Source organism: Phycodurus eques, chromosome 16 (genome assembly GCF_024500275.1).
Source record: "Phycodurus eques isolate BA_2022a chromosome 16, UOR_Pequ_1.1, whole genome shotgun sequence".
Lineage (NCBI taxonomy): Eukaryota > Metazoa > Chordata > Actinopteri > Syngnathiformes > Syngnathidae > Phycodurus > Phycodurus eques.
This window is the reverse complement of record NC_084540.1, coordinates 19942103-19966474: the sequence shown is the minus strand read 5'-3', so window position 1 is coordinate 19966474 and position 24372 is coordinate 19942103. Positions and strand designations below refer to the sequence as shown.

The window sequence follows — 24372 nt, the reverse complement described above, 5'->3', positions numbered from 1 at the left end:
AACCCAGCTCTCATCGGGCAGGAGGCGGGGTACACCCTGAACCGGTTGCCAGCCAATCGCAGGACACATATGAACAAACAACCATTCGCACTCACCTTCACACCTATGGGCAATTTAGAGTCTTCAATTAACCTACCACGCATGTTTTTGGGATGTGGGAGGAAACCGGAGTGCCCGGAGAAAGCCCACACAGGCACGGGGAGAACATGCAAAGTCCACAGAGGCGGGGCCGGGATTTGAACCCCGGTCCTCAGAACTGTGAGGCAGTTGCGAATTAAGAGCCATTATGTACAAAATGCATTGTCATTGACTTTTTTTGTTGGATTAAATTTGAATAAAAAAGAAATGAAATAAACGAAAAGTGTAAAAATCTGAAATAATTGATTTTACAAAATAATATAATTATCTATTTTTATTATGTATGTAATAAATATATAGAATAACATGCTCCAACTCTGATGCTAACCCAACATATTAATAATTTATCCAGAATTTAAGAAAGAGAAAAAGAAAAGATGACATACAAAAACCAAAAGAAAAGTATTTCTATTGTACATTTAAAAAAAATATATATATATATTTGTTTTAAATTGTCAAATCCAAGTTTTCATACCCTGGGAAAATCTTATTTCACAGCTCGGCTAGCAACCTCTGCCCTAACTGCTGTAAAAACATTACGTGAGTCCCAGTTATATTTCGTTAGCCTAATAGTGTAGTTGCCCAAGACATTTTGACGTTACTGTCACAATCGAACAAAACAAAAAAAAACCGTGCTTGCTAAAAAATGTATTTTTCCTCTATGTCTCTGCAGATTCTCAGTCATCAAGGTCACGGCGATCCGCAAAAGTGGAATTGAGGCAACTGGACTCTTGTTTGTTGAATTTGTTCTGCTCTTTCTGAAAACAACTCTGTGCCAAGTACGTATACCAAAAGGAAATATAAATAGAAAAATGAAGCATTCAGTCTGATTTGCAGCGCAGAGACACCTTTCTCTTTTTTTTTTTTTTTTTTTTTTTAGCTTTCTATACACAAACACACACACACAAACACAAACACAGAGGTCGTTTCTTGTATTAGGAATCATTTGCCTGTTGGGAGCCGCACCAGCATTGGGAATTGCTCGGCTCGGGTAGGATGTAACTCACACATTTATCAAAGTGTTCCGAAGCAAAGCGTGTGTCTGTGTGTGTGTTGTGCGGCAATGTGCGTGTGTGTGTGTGGGGGGGGGGATTTGGGGAAGTGAGGAGTTCGCAGAATAAAAATAGTGTTTCAAATCAACGGCGGATGGATGAAATGAGTCACTGCCGGTGTGTCTGTGCGAGCTCGTCTCAATGTAACCTCCGCTGAAATGAGTTTACTAGGCTGAGTGTGCAATTCAGTGTTTCGATTGAAGGCGTCATTTTAGAATGGCAAGTATGCAATTTAAAGTCAACATCCAGAAACCCGGAATAACTCACAATGTGAGGATTTCTGAAGCTAAAATGGACTTATTTGTATTTGTCTGTCTCTCTGTGGTAATAATGCTTTTTTTTTTTTTTTTTTTCCTTTTCCATTGTGTCTTTTAAAAAAAAAGTGTCTTTTTTCATCTCACCTGTATGGGAAGCACAATGAGCGCCACGAAGATCATGATGACCACCAGGAGCTGCGAGGGCCAGATCTGCGGGGTGACGTCCCCGAAGCCCACCGTAGAAAAAGTGACGACGCAGAAGTAGAGCGAATCGAACAAGGTCAGGTTGTTGCCGGCCCGCTCCAGGTGCTGGATGCCGCAGATGCTGTTTTGGTCAGGAGGTAAGAAAAACATCACAGGAGCGCGGCACGCCCGGGTTATGCCCTCGCTGGCCACCGCAGTGGATGCACTTGCATTGAAAGTCCCAAAATCATCATTCATCATTCAGACAGACATTAGCATTTGATGGCTTTGCAGTTTTTGGAAGCATATGGGCATAGTTCAGCGCCGGTTTGAGAAGTTTCAGGTTGTTGAGCATCGTAGTCTTCTGCTTGAAGCCTTCGAACGACCTTGAAGTCTGTATGGGTGAAGCTTATCAGTCTCTGAAGCATCTGCTGAACCAAGCTTTCGTTCCAGTGCTGCCCTCCGCAGAGACTTTCCCTGGCTTCTCGGAGTTTAGTGTTTCCATCGCCGGTGGTTGGAGGAGGCCTTCCGCTGCGTGGCTTGTCAAGGACAAATCCTGTTTCGAGAAACTTGCCGTGCCGCGTAAATTGTACCATTTGTTGGAGCGGCGTGACAGCCATAAATCTTCTCAAGCTGCTGCGGTCCGCAGCCACGAACAGAACTTCTTGACAGGTGCCAATTTTGCAACGCTGCTTCAGAGTCAATTGCTGAGCCATCGCAAGAGAATAATATACTTACAAAAACTGCAAAGCCTAAGCTGTCAAATGCTGATGGCCTCATATCTGTCCAAATGAAATGATAAAGAATTATACAGTTTATAATTAATGCAAAATTATGGACAAAGTCATGTTTATACAGTATGTCTATGGATGTGTGTAGATATATCCATGTAGCTATACAATGTGTATACAAGTGTAAATATGTGCATAAGTATGCTGTATATAATAATATGGGTGGAAATACTGTACATACAGTATATATGGATGCGTTGCTTTGGTGTTTGTGTGGATGAATGTGTGAAGTGCGACGTTGCTAAAACCAAGACCAGGCAATATCTTACCTTTTTTTTAGTTTGTTTCTTCCGTTCTCTAATGTTCTCTTTTGCCCAATGGCGGCACTCCGCCGTTGTGTTAAAAGAGTAGACAATCTAAGCCTTGGCTTCAGTCTACACTTTTTGGTTTTTGTTTTATGTTTGCGTAAGGCTTTGTGTTGACTACGGATTTGTGTGATATCTCTTTGGCTTTTGCAGGTGTACCTCATGAAGTGTGGGAATGTTTTCAATAGTGTTTTTGCTTGTAGGCGGGTGGATGCATTCCAGAACTAATGTGCGGAAGAGTGCATGTTTAAGTGTACGGGAGCAGCCCATTGGGGATGGAAACAAGGTAAATGTCGTCCTTGAGTTTCGTCAGCGGTGCTATAGTTGATCTTTAAAGATGAGCCCTGCCTTTGTTGCTTTGCAACAATCACCAGTTGTCATGTCACGTTATCTCGCTCTCGCAGTTACCAATTATCTTTCTGCTTTGTTTTATTCACCGCTTTCTCTCTCTCGCCATCTCTGTGTTACTGCATGTATCGCCGCACCATTGTTTGCTCTCTTTTCTCTCTCACCCCCCCGAGCTGTGAAATCACTTCTTGTCCATTTTATTTTGCAGTTGGTTTGAGTCTGTGTGGTTACCCACCATGTAAACATGAGACACACCAGCGTGCTGATGAGGATCACCACCTGGTTGAACATGGCCGAGTGTGTCCGCTGGATGGCCCTGTGGAGGTCGTTCTGCAGAATGACGCAAAGAGAGAGAGAGAGAGAGAGAGAGGGACGCCGGCTGAGGCGTGCAAAAGGAAACGGGGCCTCGAGGTGCCCTGCTCAGGTCTTAAACAGATCGGACGTGTGCTTGGTGGATTGTGGGAGAAAGAATGTTTCCTTAAATAGTGGCTTTTCCTCGAATAGAAGCCAGGCCCCAATTCAACGGCATGACAAATAAACATCTCCTTTCTCGCATTAGGATAAAAACATACCATGGAACAATTACCTGGCACCGTGGTGGAGTAGTGGTTAGCATGTCTGCATCACAGTTCTGAGGTTTGAATCTCAGCTAGCCTCCTATGTGAGTTTGTATGTTCTGCGTCGTACTTGCATGGCTTTTCTCCGGGTACTCTTGTTTTCCTCCAACATTCCAAAAACATGTACGTTAGGTTGAATGTCCATCAAATTTGAATGTGAGCGGTTTTTTTGTTTATATGTGTTTATAATGAGGACAAGAGCTATAGAAAATGGATGGACGGAAGTGTAAACAAATTGACGTCCGTTTACGCTACTGTTCACAAAAGGGCATTAAATAGCCCATTTGCTCACCAAAACAGCAGAACCTACTTAGGCCCATTAACAGTTTATCTGATGAATTGAAGTCCTACCAGATGGCGTACGATCTTACATTATGTGTCGGTGGCATCTTTAGTCTTTAGTGGTCAATTCACAATGTTGTGGGCGACCATGTTTATATTCTGTTGGAATTGTACTATAGGCCACTAGTAATACCTGTAGCGGTTATTACGATTCTAAAACTACTACTGTACTGTGTTATATTTGATTGAACCACAAAAACATGGCACAATTGTCAAGGAAGACGTGAATGGCCACAAAGAGGAGGAAACGGGCAATAATAACGGAGCGTGTGGATATTTTGAGAGGCTGTTGACCATAATCGATCACCCCATTCACTGACTGCACCTGTGCAGTTGGGCAACAGAGACTCTCCACACTTTGCTTTGAAATTGTAAATGTAGTTAAGTGTCATTTTAAAACACGAGTATTCCGTATATGTACTGTAGCGTAAGACTCGGTGGCCGCCGTTCGTCTCGGCCTCACTTACGCTTAAAACCTGGAAACAATTTTAGTTTTTGTGAAATCTCGTGCGGATTTTAAGAACTGCTACACCTGCGATGTCGCAAAGCCATTCGCCGGTCGGCTACTTGTGAAAACTAGTGGCAAACCCCCCCCCCCACCACACTGCACGTTTTGGTCGCGTCACTCAGGTTGCGAATGTTGTGGACGGTCGTTATCTTTGTATCCAGCCTGCAATACAAGTTGATTGGTCTGCCTTGAAGGAATTACTTTTATCACTCTAACAAAAAGGCATCAAAATAATGTTGAGATGATTACTGTCGGTGCTTGACTCACTATCATGTTCTCCAAAGCATGTTTGGCTAGCCAGCAATTGAGGAAAACGGGGATGAAGAGATTTCGGAAGGAGGGCAGAATCACCTGTGGAAAAGAGAAACGGAGAGCAATTCACTTCTGCTTGTGTTTCTCCGACACGATGCGTACACAATCATCTCTTGTGAGGAGGCAGGGTAGCGGAGGCCTACTGTGACACCCATAACTGCCATATACTGTAGCAGCAGGTGATAAATGTGTATTCCAGAAGGGGGGAGGGAAGGTGTTGTTTGAGAGTGCTTTCGGTGCTCAGTGGCGCATGTCTTTCCACTCACAGTGATCATGAAGGGGACGGCGCTGATCATCTCCAGAATGAAGGGGACACGTAGTACTTGCTCCCAGACGTTGCCCTGGAAACGCAAAGCACACACAGGAGGTCAGGGAACTCCATTGTCATGGCGACCCGCGCGGGCGGGATTACCACATAACAGACCCGTTTAGCAGAAGGGGACACGGAGCTCTAAATTGAAGGGCGGGTTCGAGGGGAAAAATACGAACTCAGTTTAAGCTGCCTCCGATTAGCATGCCAGCCTTTTATGTGACCCCGTCCTAGAAGAGTGTAGGTGGACGGGGTCGCACCTCCTGCATCCACAAAACGCACACATGGGGCCCTTCATAGGCTTTTCGTGCAAAGTACATGAAAGGCACGGGCACACCTGTATGGATCGACGCCCCGCAGGAGCAACACGGGGTTTCCGCTAAAGTCCGTCTCATGTATCAATATTTGGACACGTTGGGAGGTCACCACCCACTAAGAAAGGGTACACACATTCTGATTTGCAACATCTCGACCGATTTTTCTAAATGTGAGAGACCCCACGCAGGAAGACGAAAACAAATTGAGACAACCAACACAACGCATCACACACACAACAATGTGCGTCGTAGTACCAAGATCTACATTGTGGTTTTAAACTCTTCTGCTTGTCATTTTAACGGTAGTGAATGACGAGGTCGGATTAACAACAGGTTCCTAATTGGCTATCGTAGGGTTCACATCGCGATCACAGCCTTCTGTGACTCGGCCCAACTCGGTTCTGACCACACTCATAAGTATTTGTCATGTTGAACAGGTTTAACATTTACGATTGTCTGCGGCGATGCTTCCCGCCACACCGCGGACTGCTTCCAAGTCACGTTACGCTCGATCACGTACGGTCAGGCTTAGTTGCGTGCGCCCAATTTGATTACAGCTGAGCAGGCCGCAAATGCTTGACAATTAAAAGATCTCATCGGGCATCCACGGCAAACACGGCCTGTCACGTTGCGGCAGGAAGAAATGCTCCACTTGTCGCTCGGCAGAATTCAAGAGCGCAATCATTTGTGCCTCGTAAACCAATGGAAAATGAGCATGTGACAGCCGCGCCCACTAGACTGGGAATTTCAAACCTATGAAACACGTTTACTAATATGGAGGGAGTCGTAAGTTCACGACAGATTTTCCTTCCTACAGTGGCGATGTAAACCAAATTTGTCTGTAACCTGCAGTAAATATTTGTACGAAAAACACTTGTAGGCCATAAATATAAACCAGTCAAATGAAAAGTAAGTACTGGGGTAACTGAGCGTGCCTGCTTGTGCTGTGTGATGACATTTTCTTATACTGATGCGCTAATGAGTTTACTGCACTCGGTTTGTAATATCGGAACATGGTTTGTCGTCACCATCTTAAAACGAGGACCCCCGTGTACATTAATTTCACAGTGGAATTGCAGCACTGTATTACATACAAAGTCCATATCAGAAGGGAAAACAGGCATCTGGTGATTTTTACAATAAAAACAGTCTTCCCCGAGCAACTCACCTTGTAGCTGAGATACACAAGCAACATTGTTTCTGAAAAGCTGATAAAAGCCACGAGCACCTGCAAAGAGAGAGAGAGAGAGAGAGAGAGAGAGAGAGAGAGGAAGCACTGGCATTAAAGAAAGAGAGAGCGAACAGACAGGGAGTTGAGACAGTCTGAGAGAGAGAAATTAGGCATGGCAGATGTAAGAGGAGCGTGGGTGGCATCAGTGGGCGTGCTGATGATTGAGCTACAGAGAGAAGAAGCCCATGTGAGCGAAGAGGGGGAATGTGCCGTGATCGTGTCCATTTGCGCGCCTTTACTCGCATCATTAGACGTATGCAAAGGAAATGAGGGAATCACACATAACCTGTGAGAGGAAAGCACACATGGAAAATATATATGCCTTGTTGGAGGCATGTTTACAACACACACGTCATCTATTCCGTCTGACCTGCAGGGCCCACAGCGGTAGAGGTCTATCCACCCAGATGATCAGCTTCCTGCAGAGTGGAAGGACATGGCAGGACAAGGGAGCACAGGTACAGCAATTTTGTACGAACGTGTACCCAAAAAATGTGATTTGTGATTTTATTTTCAAATACAGACTACATGAAATACTGCACGTAGGCAGTAATGAGTGAAATACGTGGTAATAGATATAAGAGATCGAAAAGCGACAACGATTAGCAGCCATGCTCAAAACGTTGCATTAGTGTCCTTGTTTAAGTGGTAAACTGGATGCAGCCCACTTCTGACACTGGCCAAGCTATTTCTTGGTTCGTGGAAGTGGGTGTGCGTGCGCGTATGCTCACAATTGGGCAATTTACCAACAATGGGAGTGTTACTGTTGCCGGTACAAACCCTGTCAGTGATGCACCCAAAAAAAAAAATCAAGTATAACAAACATTTTTGGGAGCTTTCTACTAATTAGAGTGCATTACTTTCCATATCAAAACCTATTAAATCCTATCAGAAAAGAGTGGCAATAGGTAGAAAGGCCAGCGAATTTGTATAGATATTGAAAACATTTTTTTCTCAGATACATATTTACTCCTACTAGTGCGCCACTTTTTGTCTGGAAATCCTGCTTAGTTTCAGGTAAGGGCATGCTTAATGCTGGGCATCCCGACTGTTTTCAAATGGCTGCTGAAGTAGATGCAATATTTATATATACATATTTATTTTGTTTTTTAATCTCAGCTTTCCCAGCTAGTTTTTTTCGGATGACGTTTCTAGTCATTTCAGCACATAACGTTTTGTAAGAAATCCTACAAAACTTTGGTCAGAACACGGTCACTCATGACACAAAGGACCGCTCAATGATTTTGCTTAGCCAGGTTTTTTTGTCAGCCTTTTTTTCAAACTTTTTAGGGTAGATTTATTGATTGCATTGCTAAACATTCTCCGCACATTTCCCCAAGTTTTGTGGTCATGTTTCGTGTATTTTCTGCTCATTACATTGCATTGTTTTTGTATAACATTCTCCTAAATTCTGGTGAAAACTTAGTCAGTACTGACATACTGTCAATGACCTCTAAATAATGTATATTACATATATTATATTATTTTTCAAAATTGTTGTCCCCTTTTCCCCAGTTTATTTTGACCGCTGTTTTAGTCTTAGTTTTTGTATACGATCCTACTAAACTGTGGTTTGAACAGGCTCAAAACTGAAGAAGTGGCAGCAAGTTTTCTCGGGCTTTTTTCAAGATTGTTATAGTCAACTTTTCTATGAATTACAGTATATTTGTTTTCGTGTAAAAAAAACTTTTTTCCTCCAGCTTTGCACTATTTACATTGCATTACTCTTACCTATGGCTTTCTCCAAAATTTGGATGAGAACACTCACCGCTACTTTGGCTGAAGATATTTTCATTTTTCCTAGCACCATCAACAGCTCTTGTTCTCATATTGTTGGCGAAAAGTGATATTCACACAGTCAAATGGAAATTTACAGCCTTATTGTGAGAAAAGAAGCCCCCCACCCCCACCCTCTGCCACCCTTCCAAAGACACCTTGGGCCTATCATGGCCGCTTGCCTGCTTGATTCGCTCCTACGCGTCGGCCGCCCGGAGCTGGAGGCGGCGGCAGCCCTTGCCCGAGCTCGCGCTGTCAGCCTCCTTATTCATTTGGAGCCGGAGCTTAGCCGGCGTCACCGGCCACCAATTAGATCAATAGGTCCCCGGGCTGGAGACACGCCGTGGTCTTCCGGGGGCCCGTCTTCCGCCACTTCCTGTTTTGCCCCCCGCCCCTAATGCTGTATATTACCTGCTTTATCTCCACTAGATCGCTGTTGATTCGGCTTCACAGGCACTAGATATATATTAAACTGACAACTAATCCATACGGCCGGATTGTGATAAATGAATGCGGATCTGGAATGTTCAATATGAGCATGTGCGTCGCATCAGTAAAGTGAAGTCGCATTGATCGCGTTATACAACGCTTCCGACCGTCGAGGGCCCGGGCCGAGGGGCCATCGCTTGGAATTTCAAGACGCGCCGCACACTTACCAGTCAAACTCGCTCCATTGGCGGGAGGATGCGTTCTGTTTGGTGGAGTTCGATCCACTCATGCTGCGGGGCGGGGACAAAAGAAAGCGGTCATTTCCTGTCCAGTTCCTCTCCCAGATCCCGCTCGAATGTGCCATGCCGCGCTGCGTTGCGTGGTTCTCACCAGTCGGGCCTCCGCTCTTGCAGGTTGTCCAGAAGCACTCTGACGATGTAGAGGAGGCAGCTCAGCACTTTGAGCGCAAAGTTAAACATTCGCACTCGTAAACCTGCAAATGGAAAGATTGGAGGCTTTGCTTCAGTCTGTGTTAACTCTTTATGGCGAGGAACCATATTTCAGGTAGGCCTCTGTATGAAACAGAAAAGCATGAAAATTGACGATAAGAATGAACAATTTAGGAAATACACGTAATATGACATTGAATGTTAGTTGAGTTTGTTTCTTTTTTTTTTTAAATGTCACAAAAGTAAAAATATTATATAGGAAAAGTGGAATTCCCAATGGCTAATACTACTAAAGTTTATTCAGTGCTAAAATAAAAAATAAAATAAAAAAGAAATTTACTGCACAGTTTTTTGTCATCTTGCTACTAATTTTTTAAAGTTTTGTGTGAAATTCTACTAATTCAGGTGGGAACAAGCTTATTGTTGACCGAAGCGACTGCTAATTGTACACTTTCATAAGCATTTGTACAACTTTGCCCCCCCAAACGTAGACCATTACTACAGTACCACCCTTTTGATAATTGTGTTGAATTCCCAAAATATGTACTAGACATTGCCAAAATGACACTGAAATCAAATTAGTAACTGCAAATTAACCACAACCATGAAAATAATACAATATTAAAACATAATTCTATCCATTTCTGTCAGGTTTCTTTATTTACTTTTTGTATGAAATCCCGCTACTTGCGGGACCAAGCTCAATATTTATGGACCACTAAAGTTATTTGCACTTTTACACGCATATTTCAGCTTATTTCAAGTCTTCTACTGAATTCTAATGATCACTGGAAACTCACTGGATCTTTGGTTTTTGATGAAGAACAGCTTGAGGCGCTCCTTGAACGTGTTCTCGTTCACGTAGAACTCCACTTGCACCCTGAAGCAGATGGCGGAGACACAAAAGGTGGACAAAAATGTCTAGAGAGGAGATAGACTGTGACCTGTACTGTGAGGAGGGGGGGGGGGGATCAAATTGCAGATAAAAAGGGGTGATAATTATTTAAGCATATCAAATATTACAAGAGTCACTAATGGCTTTTAGGAGGAAATGGCGCTCCAGTAGAGCCCAGTCATCCTCTTTTGCTCTCGTTAGCCACGCTGATTGAATATCGAGCAACAAATGACTTGCCTCTGATGTGACTGCTCAACATGAGAGACCATAATTGCTACTTTTTTTCCCCCGCCCCTTTTCCATGCCGGCACCCTTCTGGCGAGTGCGACGTGTGCGCAAAACTACCCGCCTGCACGCTTGTGGGTTATTAGGATTATTACAGCCCTCACGCAGAGACGCGATGGAAAACAACAAAGAGGCCCTGTCCGACTCGGACTGGATGGAGGTGACCGTATTTCCTCTTTGACCGCTCAGTCTCCTTTCATCTGTCTTTTGGGAGTTTAATGACTCAGGTTGTTGGGGGGGGGGCGGATGCAAGACACCAGACCGGGCTTAACAGTCGCAACATAATTGGCCAGCGTGGGGGTTCTGCTGTGACCCTCGTCCCGGTCACACACACACACACACACACACACTTTTAGGACGAAGGAGGTGCAAGCTTCCCTGCAGTTGCCACGGCAACGCAAAGATGGCTCGCCTCCCGCTCCCCTCATACACGAGCAGATGTGAGCAAACATACTTGTGAAGGGCGCTCAGCCATGGGGTCCAAACCTGTTGATGCCAACCCACACCCGCCCCACCCTCCATAAGCCGCCTGTTGACAAAATCACTTTTCGCACATATGAAGGATCCCAAAGGCCCGCGTGGGTGTAATTGCACCTTTCGATTAGAATGCGACTGGGTGCTGCAGATATGAGAGGACATGGGGTATATTTGCATAGCGACTACGATAGCGTTAGCGGGATTCGTGTGGTTACCAGCCTGAGCTAATCGATGCGCAGAGCAATCACACAGTCGATATCGCGTCGTGACAAAGTGGTCATCAGTTCGCTTAGCAAACAGGTTATACATGCTTTGAAAAATGCATCCAATGGAAATGAAAGACAGGGAGTGACAGCCTCAGAAACAAGTGAAAAGAGGCCGTAGGAAATGTATTACTTTGAAAGTGTCACTCAAAAATCGCTTTTATTTCAGATCTGCCCTCACTTCCCAAGGAGCTCCTATTGAGGTATGTTTACTCAAAAGCAAAAGCATTTTTATCTATATACCCTATGAGCTCACATGAGCACTGTTCAATGCGTGGGGTCGTTCATTCACCGACAATCCAAGAAGCCTCTTCAAATGATGTCAGGAGAGCTTTTGATAACATCCCAAGGGACGAGGCTCATGTGCCTTTCTTTACGCTGCGGTCTTTTCCCTCGGGTAAACATGAAGAATACGGAATCCTGATAAGTCTTGAAGGGACATTACAATAGCTTTGTGTCCATCCTGATAAGGTTAAAGTAAAAAAAAAAACAACAACAACAAAAACTGACTGGAGTGTGTCCTTCACACCAAACCCATTCAACCGTGCCTTAATGGACATAGCATTGGGCACTGGGAACAGAAAAAGGCTTTCCCCAAACTGTTCAAATTAAGTTGCAAGCACAGAATTGTCCAAAATGTTTTTTAATTTACATTCATCGTTGATGAATGCGTGTCTCGATAGTTTCGTCCACGTCACGTAAGCCATTGTGGCTCCTCGGCAGGGCGTCAGAACCATTTCAGTGTGGCCGCTGTTATTGTTTGTCTCTAAAATGTCCAGACTGGCCTTTTCCGGCCACGCGCTCACTCCTCATCCTGTCCATCCGAGTTTATCAAATGGATTCCTTCTCAGCGTGTGACCGAGATGGTTTTTGTGAAGCAAAAACAGGAGCTGGGAAAAAGCAACGGTGGCCTGAAAAGGCATTTTACACTGCAGGTCTTCATGCCCCTTTCGGATTTGCTTGCGTTACCAATTTGTTTTGTCTTTCAACTTTCAAGTGACCCGTATCTGATATCACCGTGCTTATGCTGACTGAACAGCAAGTCCGAAACACAACTGTTACAGAAACAAAAGTCAAGTCGAATCTGTTGTTTTTGTTGTTGTTGTTGTTGTTTCTAAAATGCCATAACGGAAGGCATTACTAATAAAGGTTTGTAATAATTACAGGTAGTTTTCCACACCCCGTCGCATACCGCGCGCGAAGCAGCCGAAAACCGACTGAACTGTGCGCGGTCCGGCAACTACTTTCCATGAGTGGCGAACCATTGACCACTGGTTATGTTGTGATTCAAGATTTGAATCGCCGGTGAACAGCAATGTAAGCGTAAACAAAACCCGGCCGACCAGCCATACCAATACAGTATATTATTATACAGTAATAATCAACAATACTCCATATGTACCTTGGGCTAGAAAGCAAAGCGTGTACAGTGTCTGTTGATGAAAGTGTACTGAATGGGGCAATCAATCATTGCCAACAGCTTCTCAAATATCCACTCTTTCTCTTCCTTGACAATTGTGCCATGTTTTTGTGGTTCAGTCAAAGAAATAATACTCTACAGTACATTGTATGTGGAGCCTCAAAACCCAATACAGGCGTGCAGATTTTACATTGTAGCGTGTCTCTTGGAGAGTCGCCGAGTGTGTGACAGATGAATAGGGTCACTTAAACCATGTAGTGGGACTCCACCCCAAGACAACCAGCCCAAAATAGCCGACTGTCAGACAGACAGTCCGTGACGTAACTGTGTTTGCGCAGGATGGTGTAAGAGAGAATGACATTTTGAAACTTTGCCTCCCCCACTGCTTCCACCCAGGCCAGCGGGCCAATAATGACACAGCACCGGGCCTTTCGTCACATGACAGCGAGACAAAAGAAGTGCCGCGAGCACACTCGGCGACTCCTGTCGACCTCCGCGCTTAAGCCAGCGATAGTCGTCTTTCGTATGAGCGTGTCGAGGCTCAGTGCTCCCGCCCTGATTTATTTATAGAATAGAACTCGGAAGTCACAGCATGGACTTCGAAAAACATTCCAAATCAAGGCGAAACAATCCTGCTTTCAGAAATACCTAAATCCTGCATTGTGGCATTCATCAAAAAGGTGAATTAAAGTAAATGTAATAATAGTCGTTTTATTGGCTTCTGATTTTAAAACGAGTGACCCATCAATTTGTTGTTAATATGCTATTATAGGAGACAATATTTGACATGGGTTCACAGTCATAACGGCCCACCGAGGGAAGCCATGACTACAATGTGGCCCGTGACAAAAATGAGTTTGACACCCCTGGTTTACAGTGAACCATCGCTTATCGTGGGGGTTACGTTCCAGGCCCACCCGCATTAGGTGAAAGTGCGTTGTATCGAGAGACCATTTTTTCCCACTGTTTCGCCCCTCACATGACGTTTAAACAGTTTTTTGAACACACTTCGAGAGTTCATGTTGGAACACACACCCACCGAGAGAATTGCAATCGTTCAATATATTGAAAATACTGTTATGTCTTTTGTCCGAGAACTTGCCGTTAAAGAGGCGGGGCCTGCTGGGGATAGCGGTGACATCGGCGAGTCTGCGTGCGATTGTGCGTGAGAGCTGTGGCCGGCAGCAGCTTCTGCGTGAAAGTGCTCACTGTTTGTGGCTCTCCTTTCCCACATGGGAGGGCATCAGACTAAGTAAAAAAAAAAAAAAAAAACAACAACAACAAGAAAAACGATTGCGATATAGCAGGGGCGCCAACAGCGAAACGCAAAATTGCAGGGGAACATCGTCCGCTATTTATTTATTTTGTTTGTAATCATACAAAACAAAAAGTGCCTTTCAAGGTGATAGGCTGTAAACGTCCGGCCATTTTTCAAAATCGAAAAAATCAATTTAAATGGATGAATAATATTTGGCTGCAAGACGCCGTTTGTTGGCAAGTGTGAAGAGCGGCGGATGCTTTACTTCTGAGATCGGACAAGGACAAGCAGGAAGACTCACGATAATTACGCCTCTGAAAGGAGACGGCAGAAATGGAAATACTTGACTTTGTGGCATAACAAAGAAAAAGTAGTCGTGGATACGAAGAAATGTGACATCTTTGAGGGGAGCTTGACAATGAGTCCTCATGCGGAGAGAGCAAAATGTTACTCATTCCGCACGCCGCTAGCAGGGGATTGATTTGAACACTTTCATCATCGCCTAATAATGCCCGAGATCTTAAAACGCTCCGCAGGTGCCCTTAATACTTTCATTCAGGGATAAAAAAAAAAACAACAACAACAATCTGCATGGTTTGGATGGAAATAAACTGAGAAATGCTGATATCGTATTACTACCTGCTATTACAGTGATCCCTGATGCTACATATCTGAAATCATCTTTCCCCATTGAAGTGAATGCAAATGCCATTACAGTGGATCCCCGCTATTGCAGTGAGGGTAGGGACCGGGCCGGACCACGAAGCGCGAAGATCCACGGACGATCGATATAATTGCATTGAAAAAAAAGTTTGTTTATGTATGGATTTATTTATTTTTTAACTCCCCAACTTCTTGAATAATCGTGGATAAACCCCCAATAAGCATTTTTGAGGTTGTGCTGATCATTCTGGTGTGACTGTCTTGGCCACCAGGGGGCGGTATAAGACAGACATTCGACGAGACTGTAGTAGAGAGAGCTCCTCACTCCGCCTCTCAGTACGGCAGTCATATTAGTCGTTCTTCGCAGAGAACAAAGAATATATGCCTGGCGATTTCCATCGTTACCGTTGAGCGAGCGGAAGCGATGTAGTTGTTTTAAATACGCAACGTGTAATTGTCATTTAGTTTGACAGTAACCTTTAGCTGAGAGTAGTAATTAACAGCTCGAAGCCTCTTTTTGGAAGAATATTGAATAGCGTTATCTGCCCACTGCCGCTTGTTGTGAAGTGAGTCGAGTCACCTGCCGCCATGCAGAGCTGGCAACTTCAATTCCATTCAATTTTATTTATATTAGTGACAAATCACGACAGAAGTCAAAGCAAAAATCATCCAATCGACAGCTAGTATCAAAAAAAAAAAAAAAACAATTCTAAACTCACAGGTATCTCAAGCCATTAGTGTACAGTTTTTTTTATGGCGCTTGCCCTCATTAGGGTGGCAGGTGTGCTGAAGCCTATCCCAGTTGACTTTGGGTGAGCGGCGGGCGGGGTACGCCCCGGCCTTCAGAGTCCTTAAAAACGACACGAATCCGTATCAGGACCGTATCACACCAATCGTTACATCACTCCGCTGGCTTCAGTGTGAGGCAAGCGACAGATTTTAAATCTCGATGCTGGTCCACAAAGCTGCGAATGGTCTTGGGTCAAAACACAGACAAGATGTCTTCGTTCCCCGACGAAGCATTCAGACCCCTCAGGTCATCAGGGACACGTCTATTGTGCGTTCACAGAACTAGAACCAAACAAAGCGAAGCGGCATAGTTAAAGCATTATGCTCCTCAGCTGTGGAACAAACTTCCTGAATACCTGAGGTCTGCTCAAACTGCCAGTTTTCTTTAAGTCAGGGCTGAAAACATTATTTTTTATTGCAGTATTCTAAAGAATTACTGATTTAATAATGTCTCCACTTTTCCGAATGTATTTTTATTAAAGGTTTTCACTCTCCTGTTTCAAATCCCCATTGCCTCTTAAATGTTCTTTTATTGTAAACATTTGATTTATTTGCCTCTGTGAAGCACTTTGAATTGCCTGGCATGAATTGCATCATAAAAACATAACTTGCCCTGCCCTGGTTCGCCAGCCAATCGTAGGGAACAAGCAACCGTCCATCTGTTCGTTCCCTGTCGCGCTTGTCCTCATTTAAGGTCACAGACGAGCTGGCATGTATCCCAGGTGACTCTGGGTGAACGGCGGGTTGCACCCTAGACCGGTCGCCAACCGAGGCAAATGTGTTAATGACTGTTGTTCTTCAACCCTTTTTGTCCATCGAAGCCCCAATTTTTGCCCCCAAAGTGGTCTGGGGTATGACAGAACCCCGTTCACACTGTCTGTAAAAGCCAGCATCTTTCTTATGCCACTGTATCGACAACACCAAGACTGAAGCCGAGATTTGATGCCGGGAACTGTCAACCGTGAGACAGACATGTTAACCACTAGGCCACACCAGTTCAGGGAAGGACCATGGACAGTTCCCCAATGCACCATTATAGACTATTGAGTGTCTAAAATAAAGAAGAACCTGCGCAATTTCTCATCATACAACAGGTACACCGTGTCGAGTGTCTGTTGCGCTCTCCAGCCAAGAGTACGTTTCTAATTCCCGCAATCATTTCAATGGATCAAGAGAACAGATTCCCTCTTCAGCAGATGCCACAGTGTCCGGGCAATAAATAAACCCCGAAGGACGCATCTTGTTTTTAATGCAGGTTAATTCACACAGCACCCGTTGTCCTCACACAATGCTACAAGATAACAAGTCAGGTTGAGTGAAGACTTGAAATTGCCTCTAGGCATGAATGTGAGTGGGAATGTTTTGGGTTTTTTTTTTTTTCTCTCCAAGTGACTGGCGACCACTTAAGGATGTACCCCACCTCTTGCCCAAAGCTCAGTGTGTAATAAATCCGGTTCTCCGTGTAGTGTGCAACAAAAAATAATTACAGTAGAGTGGAAGTTGAATTTTCCCTTTGAGGTATAATTAGTTGAATAATTAATTCCCCCCCCCCCCCCCCCCAAAAAAAAAGCAAGTGCTGTATAACAGACATGTGGGTGGGGGGTTATCATGAGTCAATGTCTCCAAATGTAGGAGGTAAATTAGTGTCACGCTATCTTCACTTTTCATCTGATCAGAACAAAAATACACCTTTGGATTTTTGAATCGGCATGTGGAAAGTGACCCGGTATGCATGTTAGTGCGCAGCCTGATTATTAATGTCTTCTCGACAATAATCGACAATAGGTGAGCTATGCACTCAGAAATATTGGAACAAATAGCCATCACAGGATTTAAAAACAGAAGAAAACATTTTCTTTGTCATGCTATCGTAGCCTATCCACCCTTTTCCTCTATCCACTCTTTTGGGAAGACTCGCTACGAGATTTCTGTGTGATGAGGTCTTCAGTCACTTCACCGGGACCAGGCCAAAATTCGCAAAGGTGTTCGATAGGCTTGACGTCAGGGTTCCCAACGCGTTCCCTAATCTAGTGGTTCGTAAACGTTTCGCACCAAGGACCAGCTAAAAAAATCTTTTGCACTCCAACTACTTTCAATTGTAATCTCACGATCACAGCACGCATAACGTCGCTCACGTTTGCCGCAGGCTGAGTTTGAATGTAAATAAACAACTGCGGTTTCCTAACAGCCAATAGCACGTCCGTTGGCGAGTAACACACATAAAGAAGTGTTGGTTCCATTTTACTGTCCCATTTAGTCCCCTGCGTTGCTTTTAATGGCGACCGTGCGCAACCCGTGGTATTACAGCTTCCATGTATCATCCGTGGTTACAATATGCTCAGGCCTTTTGCTCCCTGACGTCATCGGCCTTGCCTCATTTCCTCGCCGGAAAGAGCGTTTGCGACTCACCGCTCGCAGCGCAAGCGTCGCTCGTTGCCAACACTTTGCCTTGGAAACACAAGAACAATCACCCAAAGTATGAAACGATATATCAGTCACTGTTCATAATTCTATTAAGAACCATCAAATACCAATCTATCTGTCTCCTCACATTACATGATTCGCAGATGAGAGCAGACAATTGCCCTTATATCAACTCGGTGTAAAACACCCGTCTGTTTCGTCTTAAATGAAAGGAATGAAATATGAGAGGAATCGCCGCCGTGGCCCAAGCCGGTTGCGTAATAGACGCTAACATGGTTTGCAAATAAGGGAGCCGTGATAAGTGGACAAGCCTGTTAGAGATACGCCTCGTGCACCGGGGGAGGCCCTCCGGCAACATCCAATCACTGAAATCGCTCGGACGTTACTTACGAAGGTCCACTCCCTTGCGGTGCTGTCTGTTTCCACCGCAGTTGTCTTAAAAGCGGCGGGAAGAAATGCTGCAGTTGTGTTAGAAACCTCGTCTTCGCTCCACCTTAAAAGTCGGCCTTTTGTTGACCATCAAGCCGGCTGCACACCAAGAGATGTGGCCTGGTTTGGGTTGAACAGGTCCAAATCGAAAGGTCCAAATCCCTTGAACAAAAGGTCGTGGCGGCTGCTATCTGTGTTCTTTGGCAGACCACTTTCTAGTTTGTGGCGTTTTAATACGAGATGTTAGGATTAGACGACTGTGCCATTTGCTTTCTGGGGGAAAAGGTTCGGTTTGCGACGCAAATGACGGAAAGCGTTTGTTAAGTGGAATTTGCTTGGTTAAAAAGAAAAAACTGAAAACTAATAAATCTAGTAGGGATGAAACGATCAATCAAATCATTTGAATATCTCGATTACAAAAAATAGTCGCTTCATCAAAGCTTCGCAGCGATCATTGTCCCACACGGACTACTGTCACCGCAGACTCATGCACCACTCTGTGTTGAAATGAAAATGGCAGGAAGAAAGAGTGCGTAAAAGAAAGAGATCGTCCAAAGTTTGGGATCATTTCACACTTTCAAGAAAGGAGATGACAAAGCGGAATTAAATGTTGTAGCACGTCTAAAGTTGCCAACGTAAGCTATCGATCGGTGCCGTTGCATTTGTAATCACTTTACTGAACAAACGTCAAATAAAAAAAATTCTAATAAGCACATACTGTACAGGCACGACCAGCTGCTACGTTAACGACTGACACTCAGCGCGCAGACCGGCTAACGGTTAGCCAGGTTAAAGCCGGCCGCTAACCTGCGCTCACGACAGCCTCTCGACTCTCATTCGCTGACTCCCGCATCAATTGCCTGGCCAGGCCTCACCTGTTAAAGCCGCACACATTCATAGTCACGGATATTACGGTTTGGAACGTGACGATGGCGAACCCAAGTGGACAGCAATACCTGCACCTCACGCGCACACTTTGTTGTTCAATAATGCATAAGACATTTTTTTTTAGACGATCGTGCAATTAATCAATGAGATAATCGATTCTAAAAATATTTGAGACCGTAACCTACGACGTAGCATATCCCCTACAGTTGCGGAATGCAACATGAGAGGAATTGCCGCCGTGGCCGTGAAACGCTCGTGTACCTCAAAAGTCGTCTCATTAAGACTTCTGACTTCACTCCTGTGAGAACACATGGAACGCTTCCCACCTTTGCCGATATCAATTTGGCTTTATTTTTAATTGACCCGAGGGGACGGGCATGATGTCGGCGCAGCGGTCTTATTTGACATCTCCGCTTCCCAGGCCGCGGCGGACCATCGACCATGTGCGGTTCATTCCTGCTTCGCGTTCAAGGTTCTGTCTTTTCCAGCCCGGAAATGAACAGCGACGACGCCCCTCCATCCGCCATCTGCGTGATATCCCCTGAACAAAGTGACTCCTCTCATCATGCGCTGCGGCGGTTTTGGTCACACACAGACAGGATACATTTCCAATGCTCGGTCTCATTTGCTAAATATCTAGAGGCACATTTGTACTCTAAAGCCAGTGCATAAAAGCGCCATCGATATTGGCGGGGGCAAGAGTAGACGGAGACCAAATGTGAGCAGATACCAAGGCGACAGTTCGATACGACATTGTTTTGAGGACAAAAGGTGTGTTGGTGATTCCGGAGAGTGCCTCTCCCCGTAACTCATCGCCGCTAGTTATAGTGGAGCACTTCGTGAACACCATGTATTTTGTTCCTTGGGGGGGGGGGGGGGGGGGGGGGGGGGTCACTGTACAGTTCCTTGGGTAAGCCAAAACAAATGCGCCTGTAATATATGGTCTCATCTGAATTTCCGTCGTCGCTCCTCTGTTTACATGCGAGCGCCTCCCACCAGAAATTCCATCGAGGAGACGAGGACGTTGACAGAGGAGCCAAGAATGTTTGGGGCAAAATGAGACGATCATTCCTCGATGACGTCATTTCATGGGCACGTCTACTAACAATGACGTGATGTCATTGACGCGTGTCACAAATGAACCGTCTGCGCGGCGGAATTATCACTATCACCACAAATGTCCACGGTTATGCTTAATATTTCAAGTGGGATTAAATTGAAGTCAAATATCATCAATACGGTTACGCTTCACAACTTTGCGGGTGCGAAGACGATCGGGATTGGTTTAGCCCAAAGGCTAAGACGTTGCGCAGTGATTTGCCAGTGAACAAACCCTAACCAGTCGTCCACTTTGAGGTCAATGAATGTAAAGTGCAATACAAATAAAATGTATTATTGCTATTAATTACCCCCAAAGTTCCCATTAATATGAGACACATTTATTTACAGTTTTTTTTTTTTTTTAAATCACAGCTGTATTTCCTATAAATGATTAACACCCATACACAACGGTGCTACGCTCTGTTTGCATTACTGTTTCCGTTCAATCCCTTCAGTCCCGTTTTGAGTGTTCAAAGCAAACCATCGAAAATGTACAAATTACACCGGAGGGTCATGACCTCCTGTCCACACAATTGTTTGGCAAGAGGGATCTTAGAAATGCAATCAAAAAGTGTCGCCCCCCCGTCCCCCGTGTGCGAGCCATGAATTATGCAGCATCTTTAACGTCCTTTGTGTGGAAAATTGTGCCACCTGAGGGTCTTCAGGAGGTTACAGGAGAGCTCTTGAATAAAGAAAAAAAAAACCACCACACTGACGACACTTGAATCAGATGTAGAGGAGTCGGGGGAGGGGGGTGGGGGGGGGGGCGGGGGGTTAAAGGGGTTAAGAGTGAGATTGTGTCCACGTGCACCACGTGCTGCTTCGAGGCACCAATGACTGCTCTTCTCGTGCAACATAAAAGGCTCGCCCACCATTAATGCAGCGTGGCAGCAAAATGCCGTGCGATCCGCCGGTAATTAATCCCTCTGTCACTATCAATCTCAGGCCGGCCCGGCTTTCTAATCTGCCCACTTTATTGCAGCTAATGATCCCCTGGCATGGAGATCAGCATCTCACTGTCACTTTTTTTTTTTTTCCCCCCCACACCACACGCTTATCTGTGAAAGCTTTTGGGTGATTACAAACACACGCGCACTCGCTCGCCATCCCTGTGAAGCATTCATTAAAAAAAAAAAAAAAAAAAAAAAAAAAAAAAAAAAAAAAAAGTCTACTCATGTCATTTACATAGCACAAATAATTGCCAGCGGGCTTTGATTTTCTCAACCACAGATGAGGGGAGGCATTTTTGGAATTATATTCAACATTGTTACCGGTATACAATGTTGTGAAGATTAATTTGGAACTGGAGTTGGTGACAATTACAAGTTGACAATGGAATAGTAGTGTAACTATTTCAATTACTTTCGCAAAGTAATATAACTAATTACATTTTGATTACATTTCTTTTTTTTTTTTTTTTTTTAAATAAAGGCATCAACAGGACCCTTGAATGTTTCCTCTAAACAAAAAGTGCATTTAAAAGATCATTATTTTGGAATTGACCACATTCTTGACACAAATAATCAACTGATAACAAAACATGATGAAATGAATTGCTTTGACTTACAAGTGCAAACTTGAGATAAGAGAGCTGGGTGGTTGCAGTAAAACTCATCTTAACTCCACAATAAACAGCAGTTTGGCGAAAAAGTGAGCAATTTATCCAAAAAGAAAACTCCCAGTTGAAGTCGAGCGTAAAAGTACAAACAAAATAAATGAATCAAATTTAAAACAACCAAACGACGTTTCCTGAAGAATGGCCCGCGAGCTTCATGTTAACAGATAGTGGGAAATGAAATTGGCGTGCCAATGGTTAACATCGAAAGTCGCAGTTTTCGAACCCTCGAAGCAACTGATATTTGAACACACACGGTGGCCGAAACACATGTAGACAGATCATATAACAATACTCACAGGCGTAGTCTTTATCCTCTACAAAGAACGACTAATATTACTACATTGAGGTGAGTTCCCTTGTCAATTTTTATTTTTAAAAAAAAACAATTTTTGAGTCACCAATGCCCCGAGCCCTTTTGAAATTGTGATAAAACGGCATTCCTCTGCCAAAGAACTGCATTTTCAACACGGCGTCAACAACACGCGTCCGCCATGTTTGCGCCGTCACTCATGTTGCTCGAAAATAGTCCAGTTCAGTTGAAGTGCTGAACTTTCCGACTGAAATCCCCCGCCCCGCCCCCCCCCCCCATCACCCCCCCTCCTGTGATCATCTGGCAAACACAGCCCGCATACCTTTTAGAGCTTGTCCTTTTCCCTTGATCTTACTGTGTTTGCAGGGTATTGCAGCAACATCTGTCAGGCCAATACACACACAGACACACACTTCTCTCGTGTCTCTTTGTTAGCATTCCCTGAAGAAATGTTTCAAGTGAGGTGTCCGGACTAACTGCCGAGCTCCAGTGTCAAAGGTCCGCGTGATCAGGTGACTGAGGCCATGCTGCTCTTCCGCACTCCTTAAGAAACTTTAGTCCTCCGTCGCCAATTCGCGCACAAATGGCTCGCCGCTTGAAGGTGACTGGTCGCGGCGAGTGAGCAAACTCGAGCGAGCGCTCTAAACACGGCACGTATGCCCCATTTTGTAATGTTTGAAAACATTAGGGACCAGGATACTTGCCGGGGGGTTGATATACACCAAATAGTTATGTTTTTTTTTTTTTTTTTTTTTTAAATTTCCTTTCAAAACAAATGGAATGAATCCAGTTTGCAAGACCGGTAGGTTGCTCGGTCAATTGGTCAGTGCGTTAGGTAAGTAAGTAAGCTAGGACGGTAAATCGGTAGGTAGATAGATGGAGAAATGAATGGATCGGTAGATAAATTAGGTCGGTTGATCGCTCGATGGGTAAACAGATGGACCGGTTGATATGGCAAGTTGGTAGCTAGAAAGATTTGACGTGACGATAAGATGTCCTTCGTCAAGCATTTGCACAACCAGGGCCTCCTCTCCATTGACAAAAGTCCGGTACCCTCTGCAGTTGAGTTTGCCTTTTTCCAAGATGGCGTCCTGCAAACACGTGATGTGATGAACGTGGAAATCGGCTGACGTTTGTGTGCGTTCGAGTGGGCCGTCGCCCACTTCTCGCATCGGTTTCGGGAACCTTTGGAAACGTTTGCAACTTTGGTGCACTTTAAAAAACAAACAAACAAACAAACAAACAACAACAACAAACAGCCGCTCGCGCCCTGACATATTTCATTCAGACGTCGTTTCCATTAGACGTCTGAATGAAATATCCATATTAAGCGGCGCATAGCATCATATAGCGAGTGGAAGGCGGCGGCGTGCAAATGGAGCGTAAGCGGAGGTTGATTGCCAGCCGCTTGGCCACAATTGCCGGTGCGGGTGGCGGACGGTCCGCTCGACATGAATCTCAGCCTTCGTGACAGCGGGAGACACCGGAAGAAGGCGAGAAGCTGCGTGCGACACCTTTGAGAAATGGAGTTTGACCTAACAAGCGTGCACTTGCGGCAAAAAAAAGAAAAAAAGAAAAGAAAAGAAAAGATCAAGTTAGTAAGTCGTGTTTTTGGCGTGGTTCGAGCCGCTGGCGCATGCGCGCGTATTGCTAAACAAGTGGACCTGTTGCGGGCGACAACAAGCCCACGAGACGAAGACCGCACGGAGATGACGCTGCCACTTTGATTTGCGCCCCCCCAAAAAAGATGCGCAGCGCCGCGCCGCGCGTGCGTAAAAACACGCAGCTCCGTCGGCAGCACGCCTTACCTGTCGTCGGTCTGCCAGTCCCCGAGCAACAGGTCTCGGAACCGGTACCGCGGGGGCAGCGGGAGCACCTCCTTCTCCAGTTCGACCATCCCGCTTCCTCCTCGGAGCTGCACCGCAGAACCAGCCCAAAAGCCTCCGCTCCTCTCCGTCCTTATCGCAGCATCACCGCCGGCGACATGGTGCTTCTTTTTGGTCGGCCTCGGCTCGGTCCCGAATTACAACTGGGCTGGACTCGGCGACAGGTGGCGGCTGACGATCCACTTTGGCAGCCGGAGAGCAGCGACTGGTTGCGTGCGTCGCTCCTCCGCAGCATCCTCCCCGCACGGACGCGGCCAGCCACTGGGGATGAGCGACCAGCCGGGCCACAATATTAGGAACC

The 24372-nt window shown here is 45.1% G+C and overlaps 1 protein-coding gene across 1 annotated transcript in view; it reads right to left on the bottom strand.

Annotated features, from left to right (window-relative positions):
- Positions 1-24291, bottom strand: part of kcnt2b (potassium sodium-activated channel subfamily T member 2b) — a 40454-nt gene extending 16163 nt beyond the window's left edge. Inside the window, exons 1-10 of the mRNA XM_061699824.1 lie at positions 23994-24291; positions 10166-10245; positions 9307-9409; positions 9144-9206; positions 7082-7130; positions 6649-6708; positions 5120-5194; positions 4809-4892; positions 3310-3404; positions 1592-1772 (exon numbers count right to left, since the gene is read on the bottom strand). Of these exons, the coding sequence (XP_061555808.1) occupies positions 1592-1772; positions 3310-3404; positions 4809-4892; positions 5120-5194; positions 6649-6708; positions 7082-7130; positions 9144-9206; positions 9307-9409; positions 10166-10245; positions 23994-24082 (879 nt within the window). The 5' untranslated portion in view covers positions 24083-24291. The remainder of the gene's footprint in view (positions 1-1591; positions 1773-3309; positions 3405-4808; positions 4893-5119; positions 5195-6648; positions 6709-7081; positions 7131-9143; positions 9207-9306; positions 9410-10165; positions 10246-23993) is intronic.
- Between the last annotated feature and the right edge of the window lie 81 nt (positions 24292-24372).